This window comes from Cheilinus undulatus, linkage group 20, assembly GCF_018320785.1.
Source record: "Cheilinus undulatus linkage group 20, ASM1832078v1, whole genome shotgun sequence".
NCBI classification, from domain to species: domain Eukaryota; kingdom Metazoa; phylum Chordata; class Actinopteri; order Labriformes; family Labridae; genus Cheilinus; species Cheilinus undulatus.
Window position 1 is genome coordinate 8,167,175 of NC_054884.1, and position 15,109 is coordinate 8,182,283.

Here is a 15,109-nt window from a genome sequence, read left to right on the forward strand (position 1 = left end):
TCTTGCTATCAAGCATACAGATGAAACCATAGTGTGGTCTGCACTGTTTTTATTACACTTGGGTTTATAATTTCCATGACTGCTGTTAAAGTCCTGAGTCAATAGTTCTATTTAATATTTTGTGTAAAGTCTGAAAAAAGTTGCTCCAGTATCATAAGTCCATTCTTGATTAAAGCAGCAGACTTCTGTGTAAGTAAGTTTATTTTTCACCACCTGAGAATTAAAACAAAATTTCTTTTTCCTTTCCAGTGAGGATGCAGAATATTCACATCAAACTACAAAACAGCCCCAGTAATATGTGGTTTAAATATCTCAGTCGCCCCCTTGTGGCTTGCTGTGGTAGAGGGATTTAATAGTGTGAATAGGGACTGAGTTCACTGTGAAAGGATAAAAATTAAGGTACATTTCACAGAAAATACAGCTGTTTAGACTTTTTTTTAAATTTAGTTCATTTAATACGGCAGCCCTCACAGTGTCTGCATAGATATAGGGTTAATAGCTGGCCCTTGTACAAATTTAGTTTATGACCCCTGATTTACTAGTTCATCTTCCATCCCAAGTCAGCAAAAGCCTGATTATCTGATGATTCTTAAGATTATCTTGTCAACATTTTCTGTAGTGTAAGGGTGTGTTAAACTTATTTTAGCCCTCCGATCTATACAGACGATGATTGGAGCCTCTCCAATTTGAATTTGTAAATATGAAACATGTCAATATTCGGTATCGGAAATCCTGTCATGTGGGGGAAACACTGAGGAAATCTGAGCATGCTCTCTATGGATGGTTACGTGGAACAGAATGATAACCAACCAGGAAGCAAGCTGACCAAAGGAGGAAGCACAGCAAACACAGCTATGGCAACACTTGTGGAAATGTTTCAATCTGTGTTTTAAAAACCAGTCTTAGTTTGCATGAGTACAGTGATATTCTGGTGGTGATTTTAACTCAGCCTCACTTAATCACATCTTCCAGATCTTTCTCTGGCTTTTCTTTCACCAGCCTCCATTAATGTAAAACCTGCAAAGCTAGCAGGAGTAGAAAATAGCACGACCAGGTTCATTCAGGCCAGGTTGGCATTGTTGCTTTCATCAAAAGAGCCCCTTTTTACCCCTCCACCACCCCTGGCCTCCATCAGCCCCCCTCCTCTCCTCCCTCTGTATTCTGGGTTTTGTTGCTTAGTGTCCGAGCCAGCTGCTGAGCTGAGTTGAACTGAATGAAGCTCGGCCTGTGCCAGAGAGGCAGACAGACTTTGTGTTTTTTGAATTGAAGTCCAGCTGGCAGCGTGCGCTGACGCTGGGCCGTATTGTCTGCAGACCAGTGACGAGGGAGATTTTGGGTGAGGTTTTGCAGCATCTCAGGCTCTCTGTCGACATGTGCAGACTCCCTCTACTCACATCTTGGAGCTGGCTTCTGAAATGTTACGTTTGTCGTCATTTAGTGGCAGTGCCCTTGTAGCTGGGCGGTGGTAGTAGAGATTTTAGAGAAGCAGAAGAACGCAGGGTCATCATGGTGCTGAAGATGAGAGAGGGGATCTGCTTCAGGAAGAGGAGAAATGTAAGTCATCTCTTCTTCATTTCCAGCAGACACAGTCTCATTTACATCCCCTGGTTAAGGTGGTTTTGTGCTGTCAGCAGTTGTGTTTGCATGTTAGCATACAGCTCTTGATTTCCTGGAGATCATCTGAGGTTAATCCCTGTAGTTGTAGGTCTGATCCGCTCTCCTGCAGCTGTATCGGCTCCTTGTGTCTCTGCTTGCTTTCGGTCTCTGGAGGATTTTTGTTGAGACTTTCTTTCTCTGGGAAAGCAGAGAGATATTTATAGATTGTCTGTGTGGGATGTAGAGCTTGAAAGCTGTGTGTATATGTGTGAGTGTTGATATTTGTGTATGCCACACACATCTGAATAGTGACATGGAGAGTGGGAAAGGTTACTTTCCCATCAATAGTAGATATGGCTCCGTTTCCCCTTCCTTTACTGTCAAGGCTTCCCTCTATTGAGAGATGCTATTTTGTTAGACTGAGTCAGTTATCTTGAAACTGAAGCCTTTTTATCTGCTCTGCAATCTTTGTTATGAATGTGTGCTAAAAGTTGTGAATGGCTTCTGCTGGTCGCCTGCTGGTCACCCAAATGGCCTGTATATCAGCCGTGTTATGTAATCATTGGGTGTTAATGTGTCTGATCAGAGTTTGTCCACTAAAAGTTGTTTTTTTGCCACCAACAGGCTCAGAGTGATATAATAAGTCTCTGACAGCTTTACAGAAAGGATCCCAACAAAGATGGACCTTTAGGTTCAAGAGGAAGGTCATTTATTTCAACAAGAAACAGAATTACATCACTGTCTTCACAGATACCAGGCTCTTTTGAAAAATACGGTGATTTTATCTTCCAGAAAGAGAGAGGAACTTGTCATCTTTGAAGATTACAATATTTTTGGCATTAAGCCTAACTCCAAACCACTTTTTTTGTCCAAAATAACAAATTTACCCTTTGATATATGATGGAAAAATGACCTCGATTATAGCTTCAGTTGTCAGGATACAGAGTTTAAACTTTACCACACAAGTAGAGTTATAACTATGGGTATATATTATAAAGTTAACAAGTCTGGATACCACAGCAACAAAAATACAAATGCTTTTCTCTCAGTGTTGGGTAATTCCCTTTTTTCAGACTTATGTCTATTAGACACAGATGAAGAGAAAGATATTAGCACTCTCATGAAAAATTCATTTTTTTGAAAAATATTTCCCAAGTGCTCTTAAACATAGCGTTGAATTTTCACACAGCTTTTCCAAACATCCTAGTTTTATTTTGGATGCTTACATTATTTTACTTTGCGCACAAAAACAAAACTCTTTCACAAAATCCAAAACTACCAAGGTCTAAATGATTATCCCCCCGTTGCTAATACTCAATAGTGTCTCCTTTTTTGCAGGATAACAGCCTGCAGTTGTTTTCATCAAGTCTCAGACACGTCTTCGGAGGAATCCCAGCCCATTCTTCTTTGTCAAATCTCTCAAACTCCTTCCAGATTTAATGATCTTCTGGCATGGACCTTTGTCTTCAGTTCACCCCACAGATTTCCAGTGGATCATGCACTGCAAAAAAGGGGGGCTTAATATAAGATAAAAACACTAAATCTGAGAAGAAAGGTTCTCAAAACTAGTGAAATTATCTGTCTGTGCAGCAAGATGATTTGACTTAATAAGATGTCTTGAAATAAGATTGTTAAATCTAGAAATAAGTAAGTCGGCAGAACCCTTCAAAAGGGTTAAAATAAGCAGAAATGCTGGTTTTAACCTGAGATTGCTTAAACTGAACTTCCTACAGCCTAAAAATAAGTGAACTATGATAAATATAAGCAAATTAATTTCTTTAATTTCTTGCTTTTAGCAAATTAAGCTGAAAAATTATAATAATATAATAGAATATTATCAAATTTAGTGAAAAAATAATTATTATTAGTAAAGTATATCAAGCCGTGTCTTAAAGCAAGTTGGTTTATCTTGAAATAAGTCTAAATCCATGTTAAAACTTAAAACCAGTCCTTTTTTGTGTGATTCGTAAATCATGCAACTTGAGTTTGTTATTGAATCTTGACACAAAATCTTTTTTGATGAGACTGTGGGTGAGCGAACTATTGTAGCTTATTTTAACACTTATTCACTTAATTTAAGGACTTCCTGACTAACTGAGACAAAAAGGATATGATCATGCTTGATTTAAGATTATACTGTAACGTTACACACTAAAAATAAGAAACTAACTTTTAAAATAAGATAAATTATTTAAGACTTCTTAATCTAAGTTTTTAAATCTTGGTAAGCACCAAATAATCTGCACTGTGTCATGTTGGCTAAGTCCTTCTTTAGTGTCTTAGCAGTTGCTCTGGGGTCTTTAGACGCATCTCTCACTAGTCTTCTTTCCAGAGTCTTTGAAATCATTCTCTTCCTCCTTCTGCCAGGCTTGTTCTGGACTGTGTGGCTCTCTTTGAATTTCTTGACAATCCTTCTCGCTCCAGTTCTTGACTTCTGAAACGCTGAGAGAACTTAAGATATCCTTCTCCTGCTTTGTGAGCATCAACAGTTCTTTTCTTCAGGTCTAAACTGATTTCTTTTGTTTTTGCCATGATGCTTTCCTCACTGGGACTGCTCAAACCCTTACTGAAGTTTTTATACTGATTGTACATTGGGCAATAACTGCCAGTTTTAACTTGATTTTACATTCTTTAAGCATTACAAAGTTAAATCTCATCATTATACAACAGCGGTTCGTACTATGGGTCAACAACAAGGTCAGATCTACAGGGGGATAATTATTTTGTCCCAAGCAGTTTTTGGATTTTGTGAAATAATTTTGTTTATGTGTGCAAAGTAAAATAATGTAAGCATCCAATATAAAACTTGGATTTTTAGAAAAAGTGGAATTAAAAAAATTCTTTCTCTGTTTAACAGCACTTGGGAAATACTAGAATAAAGAAAATGATTTTCTTTCTTTTCTTCTGTGGGTTTAAAAATTGAAGAGGAGAGAGGAGAGAATGGCATGTAGGAAAGAAGCCGCAGGCTGGACCTGAACCTGGGTCATCCACTGTGAAGGCTATAGCCTCTACATGGGGTTTAACATAAGTGCTAGGCCACCTGCACCCAATTTCTTGTTTTCAATTACCAAAAATTGTGAACAATTTCTTGCACGCTGTCTAAATTGCACAAATACTATGGCAGTGTTACAGTACCAAAACACTACAAATGGGAAATTTAGACAGTGTCACTTTGGCTGTCGCTCCTCTGCCAACGTCTGTTCATAAGAGACGTCGCTGTTATCTTTGCATCTTTATGAGAGGCCAAACATGCAAATGTCAGTATTTCCTGACCTGTGAATTTGACTGGCCGTCTCTCCCTGCAGCTGTGGGTTAAATTGTAAAGGCAGTAAGTAATGGAAATTTGGCATGCTTAACTGTAACCCGATCATGTATTAATGAATATATTTATAACTTACAGTAGTCTGCTCAGTAATTATAGGGGGGCATGGACCATACTGGTTAGTCAACTGAACTTCAATGGTAAAAAAGCATCAGAACATCACGACTGAATAATAATGTATTTGCAGACTGGAACCAGAATTAAGGGGCCCTGTAGTTGACGTGTTTATGCAGTGATGGCCAGACCTGTTTTTATGTTTAAGAAGTCAGCAGCTGTAGAGAGTCAGTGTTGTTGATCTTGTTTCAGGAGGAGGATGCTGTGGCTCTGGGCCTGTCGACTGGTCAGGCTCTGGCCAAGCTGCGGGATCAGCTCAGCAGCCTGCTGGAGCAGCACCAGAGGACTGCACGCCGAAGAGTCTCTGCACAGGTACACAATAAACACTCAGTTATACTAGTTAGATTGTCCTAAATATGGTTAAGTAAGCCTGGGTGGGCTGCCAGCATTGATGTAGTGTGGATCAAGGTTCATAATGGGAGGATTTTTTTTTAATTTGCATGAGTTGTTGTCCCTTTTAACATGCTTTGGTTAACCCATTTAGACCGGATGCAACATTTGCATGTATAAACCTTAAAGACCCAGTGTGATGTCTGCATTTTGGATTGAATTGTTTTTAAGACACTTTACCAACAGACTGCAATGGGATTTGTTTAAATAAACAACATTTTGGGTTTAGCCCCTATACTTAAAAGTTGTTGGATGATAAGGCTTTAAAGATTGATTTTGTTTTGATTGATTGATTTTTAATGGGTGTTTTTTTAGGGAAAAATCCTGAGGAATTTGGAGATTATTTTGAAGCAACATTTGGTTTTGGGGTATTATTCAGGCTGCCTTAGGTCTGAATGGGTTAAACAATCAGCGTGCCTGTGCCTCAATGTCTCATTTTAGTTTTAATAAACTAGAGACAGCTCAGTGTACAAAACAGAACTTTAGGCAATAGTGCATGAAGATGTGCTTCTGTTACTTAAACATGTTTAATGATATGTTTTTCCAAAAACTGATTTTGTATGATGGCGTATCAGGGGCATGCTAAAAGGAAATGGATAAAGAAGACCCATTAATTTATGAGAGAAAAAGTTTAATTTGAAAGAAAATTTTGAGATTATAAATGTGTATAGTAGTTATGAGAAACCAAACTCAGAATTTCTGAGTTGAAACAAAAAGGTAAATTTACATGGAAAATAATGATATGATGAGATGGGATCAAAAATTACAAGTAATAAAGTCTTGATTTTATGAGAAACCAGACTGAAAACAGTGGTATTTTAATCCCAGGTTCCAGAAATGTCTCTTCTAAATTCAGATCAAGAAGAATAATGTGATTATTCTAGGCTAACAAAGAATACCACAAGTATTCCCTTATTGCTCATCCTTAAAAAGTAAAATGTGATTTGGTTTCTAACTTGAGAACTGAAGCAAAGAAAACAGCACCATCTGGTAGGATTTTCTTTCATGCAATTTGATATTTTTGACCTAAAATCTGAAAAATTCAATGTTTAGGTTCTCATAAATTTACAGCTTTTAGCTTGACGATGTTTTTTTTTTCTTGTAAATTTATGAATATTACGATGGTTTTCTTGTATGTTAATGACTTTCAACCCCCACAATTTTGTGTTTGTTTTTTTTTCATTTAAATTTGTGACTTCAAAATTTTGAAAATTTATTTTTTTCCCTTTGAAAATTTATGTTGAAAAGTCAAACTTATTTCTTGTAAATTTAGGGTTTTTTAAACTTGGAAATTTCAGTTCATTTTTTCAGAGGAACCCTAATTTGTTGTTGTAGATTATTTCTTTGCCAGTAAAAAAATCTTGTTTATTTTGCTGATGCTTTTGGCAACATCACATCAAGAGAGGCCACAAACAAAGCTCTTGCTTACCGTGTTAGCTCAGTTTTAGGTTGAGATTCCCACAGAGTTTCTCTTTCAAAAGGCTTTCACAGGGAGCCACAGAAATCCAAACTATGATTCAAACCATTTTGATAAACATCAGTGTTTAACACTTTTTATCTGTTTTTTTTTAAGTTGCTCTTAATTTGAGCTTCACATTTTTTCTCAGTTAAATTTGCAGACATCAAATGTTTTGGTTTAAATGACCAATATCCAAAATGTTGATGTGAATTAAACAGCCAGACAGCAGATATTCAGAAATTTACTTGTCAAAGTTTATAAGTATCATCATATCACATTCTCATCATTGTCCCATATTGGGCTTCTCTTATCCCTGAAGCTTTGAGTAAATTTATCCACTGAATTAATTTGCCTCACCTGACCTGAAAATTAAATTATCAGAGTGAGGATACTAAAATAAGGGTTTTATCTTGATTAAATAGGCGTTGTGATGTTCTGAGGATGTCTGATCCCCATAATCATGAGCTGCACAGAGAGCTGAGCATTCACGCAGCCTTGATCCCCTCCACTAATAGCAGCACGGCTCGTTGATCATTCTTTAAATAAACCGTCACATGTCGGAGCTCTTACATAACACGCTGCATATTGTTTTGATTATGCCTTGTTGTTCTCTCATGTTTTCATAGGAACAGTGGGTAAATAGTTTTCTCTACCATGGCAACCGGCACTCCTGTCTCCATTGGCCGGGAGCAGCCCTCACTCTCCTGGTGGTGCTGGGACTCTTCTGTTGCCATGGCAGCCAGCCAAAGGGCAGGTAGGTGAAACGTCCTGATTTAGAACAGGTTTGACTTTGATTATGGGATGTCTCTTTACAGTCAAATATATATTTGATTTAAGATTAGATTCACTTTAGAGCTGCCTATGGGTGGTTTCACATCAGGGATCCTGGCCTGGATTCACCTAATGCCAAAGTCCGCTTCATTTGATCAGTGTGAACACAAGCACGGCCCACAAGAGATGTGAATGCACCCATGCTTGAGAACAGAAATCTCATAAGCGAGGGAAGCTGTTAAGATGGTTTTATATTCAACAGACACATTTCATCCTCAGAGCTGCCCTGTACGTGTGAAAAGGAAGAGAGCCATTGCTGGTGTGTCAAAAATAAGCAAAATTTCCATAATAATCTGCAAGATGAACGCTGTTGTTCATATGTGCAACCCTAATTCAAAGGAGTTGGGGTGGTTTGTAAAATTTAAAACAGAATGGAAGGATTTGCAAATCTCATAAACCCACATAAACATATCAGATATTGAAACTGAGTCATTAAAAATATTAATTAATTTCATATACTTTGCTGCAGAACATCTAAAAAAAAGTAGGGACGGGGCAACAAAAGGCTCGAGAAGTGGCACTAATGAAGAAAAGCTAGAGGAGCATTTTGCAGCTAATTAGGTTAATTGACAGTCGGTCAGTGACATGACTGAGTATAAAAGGAACATTTTAGAGAGGCAGAGTCTCTCACTGTCACTACGAAAAACTGCATCTAAAAATTGTTGTGAAATTTCAGAAAATTGTTCCCCAACGTAAAACAGCAAAAACTTTTGCATATGTATCATCTACAGTACATAATATCTGAAGATTCAGAGAATCTGGAGGAATCTCTGCGTACAGGGGACATGGCTGAGGGTCAGTTTTGAAAGCTCATGGTCCTCAGACTCTTAGGCAGCATTGCATTAAAACATGCATGATTCAACAATAGAAAACATCATAAAAGAAAAAATGTGGCAAAGAAGACATGGACTGTTGAGCAGCTAGAACCCTACATCACACAAGAATGGGACAACATTCCTCTCCCAAAATTGCAGCAGCTGGTCTTCTCATTTCCCAGACGTTTACAGACTGGTGCTAAAAGAAGAGGGGATGCTACTCAATGGTAAACATTGATGTGTTGCTGCCATCAGATTCAAAATGAGCTAATATTTTTCCTGTAATGGTAAAATGTCTCATTTTTAACATCTGATATGTTATTAATGTTCTATTGTGGATAAAATGAGATTTGACAATCATTGCATTCTGTTTTTATTAACATTTTACATAGCGCCCCAACTTTTTTTGGAATTGGGGTTGCAGTCTAATCATTCAGTTACTCCCATTACCATATGAAAGACTCAGTTCTCAGTTAGTTGCAGTTTCTCGTATTTCTCTTAGTTTGTTTTTTTACTGTAGGAGGTGAGATGGAGAATGACTCCACACCACGACTGAAGCTGTCTGCTAACAGAAGCTCTCCCAAAGCTCCATGGGTTCACTTCAGTGTGATTTAACAGCCAATTTATTAAGAAAGCATCAGGTTTAAATCGTGCTCAGGTCCATAAATACATTTAGGTGGCTTCACACTAGGAGCCCGGTCCTGGATCTGAGTGCACTTGAGCCCGAAGTCTGGTTCGTTTTGGTTAGTGTGCATGCACACGAACCCCAGGCCCACTGGAGTGGTGGTCTCTGGTGCGATTCAAGTGGACTCTGGCACGGTTCGGATGAGATGTTAATGCAACCGCGTCCGGATACGAGACAGAGCGTCGTATCAACTTTATGATGTCATCGTAAAAAACAAACTTCTTTCCACAGTGCGGCAGTTTGTTCACATTTTTCCTCTATAAAGGGCGGGAATCATCAGAATCCAGTCAATAAATGGTCTGTTGTGACTCACCTTACAGATGAACACAAGTTGGAGTCAGTGAAAGGAGGTGCAAAGGCAGTGAAAGCTTCCTGTCACCTCAAAAACCAATATATCTGCACAGGGCAAGCCCATTTAGTCCTCTGAGCTGCATGTAGATGTGCAGATACAAAGAGTGACGTTGCTGGCATCTTAAAAAGTGATTTTAAATCATCCATGGCTGCAGGATGGACTTTTTGCAGGGTTAAAACAAAACAATCTTCGCTCAGGTCATGACCTGAGTGGTTGCCATGGTAGCTTCTTCTTCTCTCTCCTCCTTGTTGGGGTTGTAAACCAGCTACGTGCATACCACCACCTGCTAAATAATCAGCCCTTAATTCTGCTGGTCTACTCTCATTCACCTTTTCTCCTCTTAGATAGTCTAGTTACTGATGTTTGCTGTTATGGTGGCTTCTACTCTAGTTCCCCAAACTCCATCAGTTCTGATGCTTTTTTCTTCCACAAACCTTAATGGCAGCATCTCCAGTCACCAGTGTCCCAGTCTCACATGTTAGTTCTAAGAAGGAAAACCCTCTTAGCTCTGATATCACCACTGACATTTACTAACAGGGTTAGCAAACAATGTAATGCCAGACTGCCTGTTAGCTGTCTCTTCTGTTTTTTCCTTGTGATGTGGTTAAGCACTGGACTGCTACTGCTATGATATGCAGCTTTAATACCACACAAATTGCATTACACTTGTCATCAGACATCCCTTGTCTTGTTCACTGCTTGCATGTGCATGAACCTTATCTGTTGTTGCCTGAAACCACTCATGTGCCGGTGGGCATGTTATGAAACGTTAAAGATTGTCATCAACAGATGCTCGGGTGCAACGCTCCCATCCTAGATGTACAGTCAGTGATTAAGTTCACATGAACTGTACATCATGGTTTTAGGCTTTTAAAAATCCTTGAATGTGTGCCTCTTTTTTTACTTCTTCTTTGAGCTTTTTATTGACAGAAAAAAAAATGTTCAGAGAGAGCCAAAGTGAGAAAATTGTAGTTATTTATCAGTCACACAAACACCAGCTGTCCATGTTCTAGCTCTTCTTTCTCTATCACTTTTGATTAAATGTGCAAACTATCTCACCAATGCAGACTGGTAGACAGTTTTTGTAATAGCTCCGCACTGTGGTTCACAATCCCATTTATATTGTCCATAGCAGATGTGATTATCAGCCATGATTTCATAACCACCCATGGTCGACTTAATCATAAGCCTTCTGAGAGTGAAATAATAGTGTATGCTCTTGTAGAAGGTTGGATGTTATCAACTTTGTTATAGGAAAAAATGTGGTCTATTAACATCACAGCAACCCAACAGCAACGTTTTAAACACTAAAATTAAGAGATACGTAGGTTTGTGTATGTGTTGATAGTTTACAAAGCTGTCATTCACATTGCATTGAGGGAACTGCAATAGATTGTGGGATGCATTATTGGGAAGTGTAAGGTTCAACAGATCTTTAGTAGTATCTAAAATGGTAAATTTGTTGTGCAGAAATTAGTTTTTTGCCCTGCAAGGATAAAATGAGAAACAAAAGCTCTTCTAATTTATAGCTCAATACTTTTACAGATAAAATACTTTCAAAACTAATATTTAAATGTTAAAACAAACGGTATTGATCAAGTCAAGTCATGATAAGAAATACTTTCAGGATGTCCACTCTAAAGTTGAAAATATCCTGAATCATCTTGCGCTCGTTCTGTTGAGAGGAGCTGTAGCTACAGGCACACAAGTGTTTCTGTACTGTTATGAACACGATCTAGTCCTTTTGCCTTTCTCTTCATTTACCAATTCTGTTTTTGCCAAATCAAAAGTTTTATAGATGCAAGTATTCTGGTAGCTGATTGACTTGGATTAAAAATATCGTTATGAGGATTTTCTGACTTCCACACACCAGCTTGAAGTTTTTATAAACGAGCCAAACCATATGAAAGAGAGAAATTTGTGATATACAGTGCGTTCAGAAAGTATTCAGACTCCCTTTACTGTATTCACATTAATCTACACTCAGTTTCCTAGAATACCAAAGTTAAAAGAGAATTTTAGAATTTTTTTCACATTTAGTAAAAATAAAAAACCGAAGTATCACATTGATATAAGTTTTCAGACCCTTTGCAGCAACACATGTAATTTAGCTCAAGTGCCTTCCATTTCTCTGGATCTATGCCGAGATGTTTCTTCAGCACCTGAGGCTATTAATAACCTAAACGTTAACATTTCTAATCACTGATCTACACACAGAAAGAAGAATTAGCATGTTTTTTAAACTCACGATACCGTGGATCACATTATAGCCAGCAGTGTACTTTAACACTATGACTTTAGACAGACCTCACCGCTGTGCTGGGGGCAAGGCTATTGCGCACTGCGTACGAGTTTAAATACGCCAGTATAGCCCTGAGCACCTTCATCATTTGCCAAATTGAAATGAAATCATAAGCAGGATTTCATTTATCATGTTAAAGCATATTCACACACGAGCAGTGGTGCTGCTGGTGGAGGGGGACAAATATTTTAAGGCAGTTATTTAAAAAGCTGCATGGATTACATGGCACTGTCTTAATGACGGTAATTGAAACAATACTGTGGCCATTTTTTAATACCCCAGTATATGGTATTACCGTATTACCGCCCATTCCTACTCTGGAGAGACCTGAAAATGGCTGTCCACCAACGGTCCCCATAAAACCTGACTGAACCTGAGAGGATTTGCAAAGAAGAATGGCAGAAAATTCACAAATCCGGGTGTGCAAATCTTGTTGGAACATATTCAAAAAGACTCAAGGCTATAATTGCTGGTGAATTGAAGGTGATTCAACTAAATACTGAGCAAAGGGTGTAAATATTTGTGCCAGTGTGATATTTCAGTGAAAATGGAAAAAAGTGAAGGGGTTCTGAATACTTTCTGAATGCACTGTATATCTCTGTGTGACTGTGTTTGTCATGTTGAAGACTGAGTTTCCGTTCTTCTCTTGAATCTGTCTGTTTCTCCCCACAGTTCTGGTATCGAGCTGGTGAACGCCATCGCCCTCCTGCTCCTCTTCCTGCTGAACCTTCTGCTGGTCGGACGTCAGGAGAGGCTGAAGAAGAGTGAGATGGTCCGGCGCCTAAGGGCGATCATCACACAGCTCAGCGGTGAGTCAGACTCTGTGAATCATCAATGGAAATATCTATATTTTTATAGGAATTATGTCATCTGTTCCTCCTGCACAAGATCATCTTTGTTTACCTTTTATCATCCTCCTCAGTGCCTTTATTTTGCAACATCTACAATGGAACGTGTTCAGAGTCAGCCGCTGGGCCTTTTTCATTATCAACCTGTCAAAATGAGCATTATTTGTTATCATTAAGGATTTTCCTGTGATTTTAGAATGGATTTAGACAGAAAGCAAATTATATAACAGGAGAAATCACAATGGAAGTCAAAGCAAACCTGAAAATATATTCAAACTCTGCAGGGGGACACAAATTATGTAAATCATCCTGCTTGAATCATGAAAATTCTGCTCAGTGCAGCAAACTACATTTTTTCATTCAAACATACATTTCCTACCAAGGTAGTGATGCTAAAGAGAAGTACACCAATGATGAACTGTTGTATGAAATGAAAATGAGAGATATTTTATTGGTTAAATGGTTTAATATAAAATGTAACTTCAACTTGGTTTATGTTTAGCGTTGAAGTAAGTTTGTCAAATTATTGATACTTTGATACTTTTCCATTGCATTGTGTTTTAAAAGACACAGAAGCTGTTATTTAAGGAACAATGCTGTCAAAAGTCTATTTATACCAGTGGTTCCCAACTGGTCTAGCCTCAGGACCCACCACCAAGTCCTTAATGAGAAATTTGGACCCAAATTTTGGATGTTTTTCCGAACAGTAAGATTTATAGCAAAGATAGTGCTGTTTGGACTTAGATAGTACAGGACATGACGCAGTAACCAGACTTAAGAGAGAATAACAGTTTCCAGTAAAGTATCAGAATTTTTCTGAAAGTTTCAAGGAAAAAATTCTCGATAAGAAGTTTCCAGGACGTTTCCTGAAATTCCTATCAGGTTAAAATTCCTGAAACATTACTGGAAACCATCTGGAAATGACTGCTAAATGGGTCTGTGAAAAGTCCTAATAACTACACTTGATAATTCATAATCTTTCCTTGTTCCTTGTGAAATCCCTTTATATTTTACAGGAAATGACCCAGGCAAGATTACCGACCACTGATCTTAACTGTATTTCTTCTAGAATATACTATCTTTCAGACATGTATTTCATTAAACAGACTTGAGAATTAATCTGTCAAAAATTGCAGGCAAACTCCTGACCATTGTCTTAGTGTGTTCAAATTCATTCCCTAAAGCTTGGTTGACTTTTGGTACCGAAATGTCACCAATATTATGTGTATTTTAGACAGCTGGAGGTGTTTGTCTGCAGGTTTTGATGACTGATTTGGGTTCCCAAGACTTCTGTTTTTGTTACTGTGTTATTGAAACAATTTGTGGTATCATTTGATTTTCACTTGTACAGTTTTATGTTCAAAATGCTGGAAAAGTGAAAACCCCCGCGAAAGATTGATAATCAGAGCTCATTGGAGTAATTGTCTATTTTTCAGCTGTTACAGGATTAAGCAGAAACACAGCCCAGCTGTCAGAATTGCACCCTATCATTTAATGACATTCAGTGTCATCATTCTCTCCTCTTCCTCTCTTCATTGCACTTAAAATCCTGTGTTTCCTCTCTTCAGACTATCTGACTGGTTGTGTGGGTGAAGCACGGTGGTCTCCATCTCTGTACCCTGATCTGTACACGCCCATATCTTCATCGTGGTCTCTTCACTGGACCTACAGAGACTCCCAGCTGGTTAACCTGCCCGTCAGTCTGCTAGTGGAGGGAGACATCATCGCTCTGAGGCCCGGACAAGAAGCGTTTGCATCACTCAGAGGCATCAAGGTCAGTCTGCTGGGATACAGAAAATACATGTGTCCACATGGATGAGACAGAGACTAATTAAACTGAATGCCTACACTACAAGAGCGTCTATATTTGGTCCCGATGTTTGACCATTGGTGGAAGTAAAGAGATAAAGCTTGGTGGGCACAATGGGTCACCTGTGGGTAAACCTTTGAGATTAAAATGCCTTTAAAATGTGCTGGTGTTCTCTCAGTGATGTATGAGCTGTAACTGCGACATGGTGACATTTGCTTTTTGGGATTTTTTTTTATCTGTGAGTTTTCTGTGGAAATCTGAAGTTATCAGTTATTTTCTCAAGATGTTATTTTAGTCTTCATATCAAGAAACCAAATACCAGAACTGGTATCGCTACAAAGCCAATATTTTGTGAGCTGACGTGCGTATGCACTCACAGCCTCCAACAGAAGATGTTCTGGCAGTCAGAAAAACAGGATGCTCTTAAAAATAGTCACGCTAGAGATCATACTGCAAAATCAAATTCAAAGCTGACAGACTGATACGAGAAGAGAAAAAAGATTGAGTAGCAAATCCAGAGCTGAAGTGCATCACATTTCTTCCTTTGATTATTAAAGAAATGCAGGAAATAAGCAATTTAATAAT

General features: G+C 38.3%; 1 protein-coding gene across 3 annotated transcripts in view; it reads left to right on the plus strand.

Moving 5' to 3' along the window:
- tmem94 (transmembrane protein 94) overlaps nt 1–15,109 on the plus strand; it is a 62,152-nt gene that overhangs the window by 17,158 nt on the left and 29,885 nt on the right. For 2 of the 3 annotated variants that reach the window (XM_041815177.1, XM_041815179.1), the window contains exons 1-5: nt 1,501–1,554; nt 5,225–5,344; nt 7,508–7,635; nt 12,539–12,675; nt 14,283–14,488. In XM_041815177.1, the coding sequence (XP_041671111.1) occupies nt 1,507–1,554; nt 5,225–5,344; nt 7,508–7,635; nt 12,539–12,675; nt 14,283–14,488 (639 nt within the window). In that variant the 5' untranslated portion in view covers nt 1,501–1,506. Of the gene's footprint in view, nt 1–1,500; nt 1,555–5,224; nt 5,345–7,507; nt 7,636–12,538; nt 12,676–14,282; nt 14,489–15,109 lie in introns of those variants that run through there. The other variant, XM_041815178.1, reaches the window with a different exon arrangement.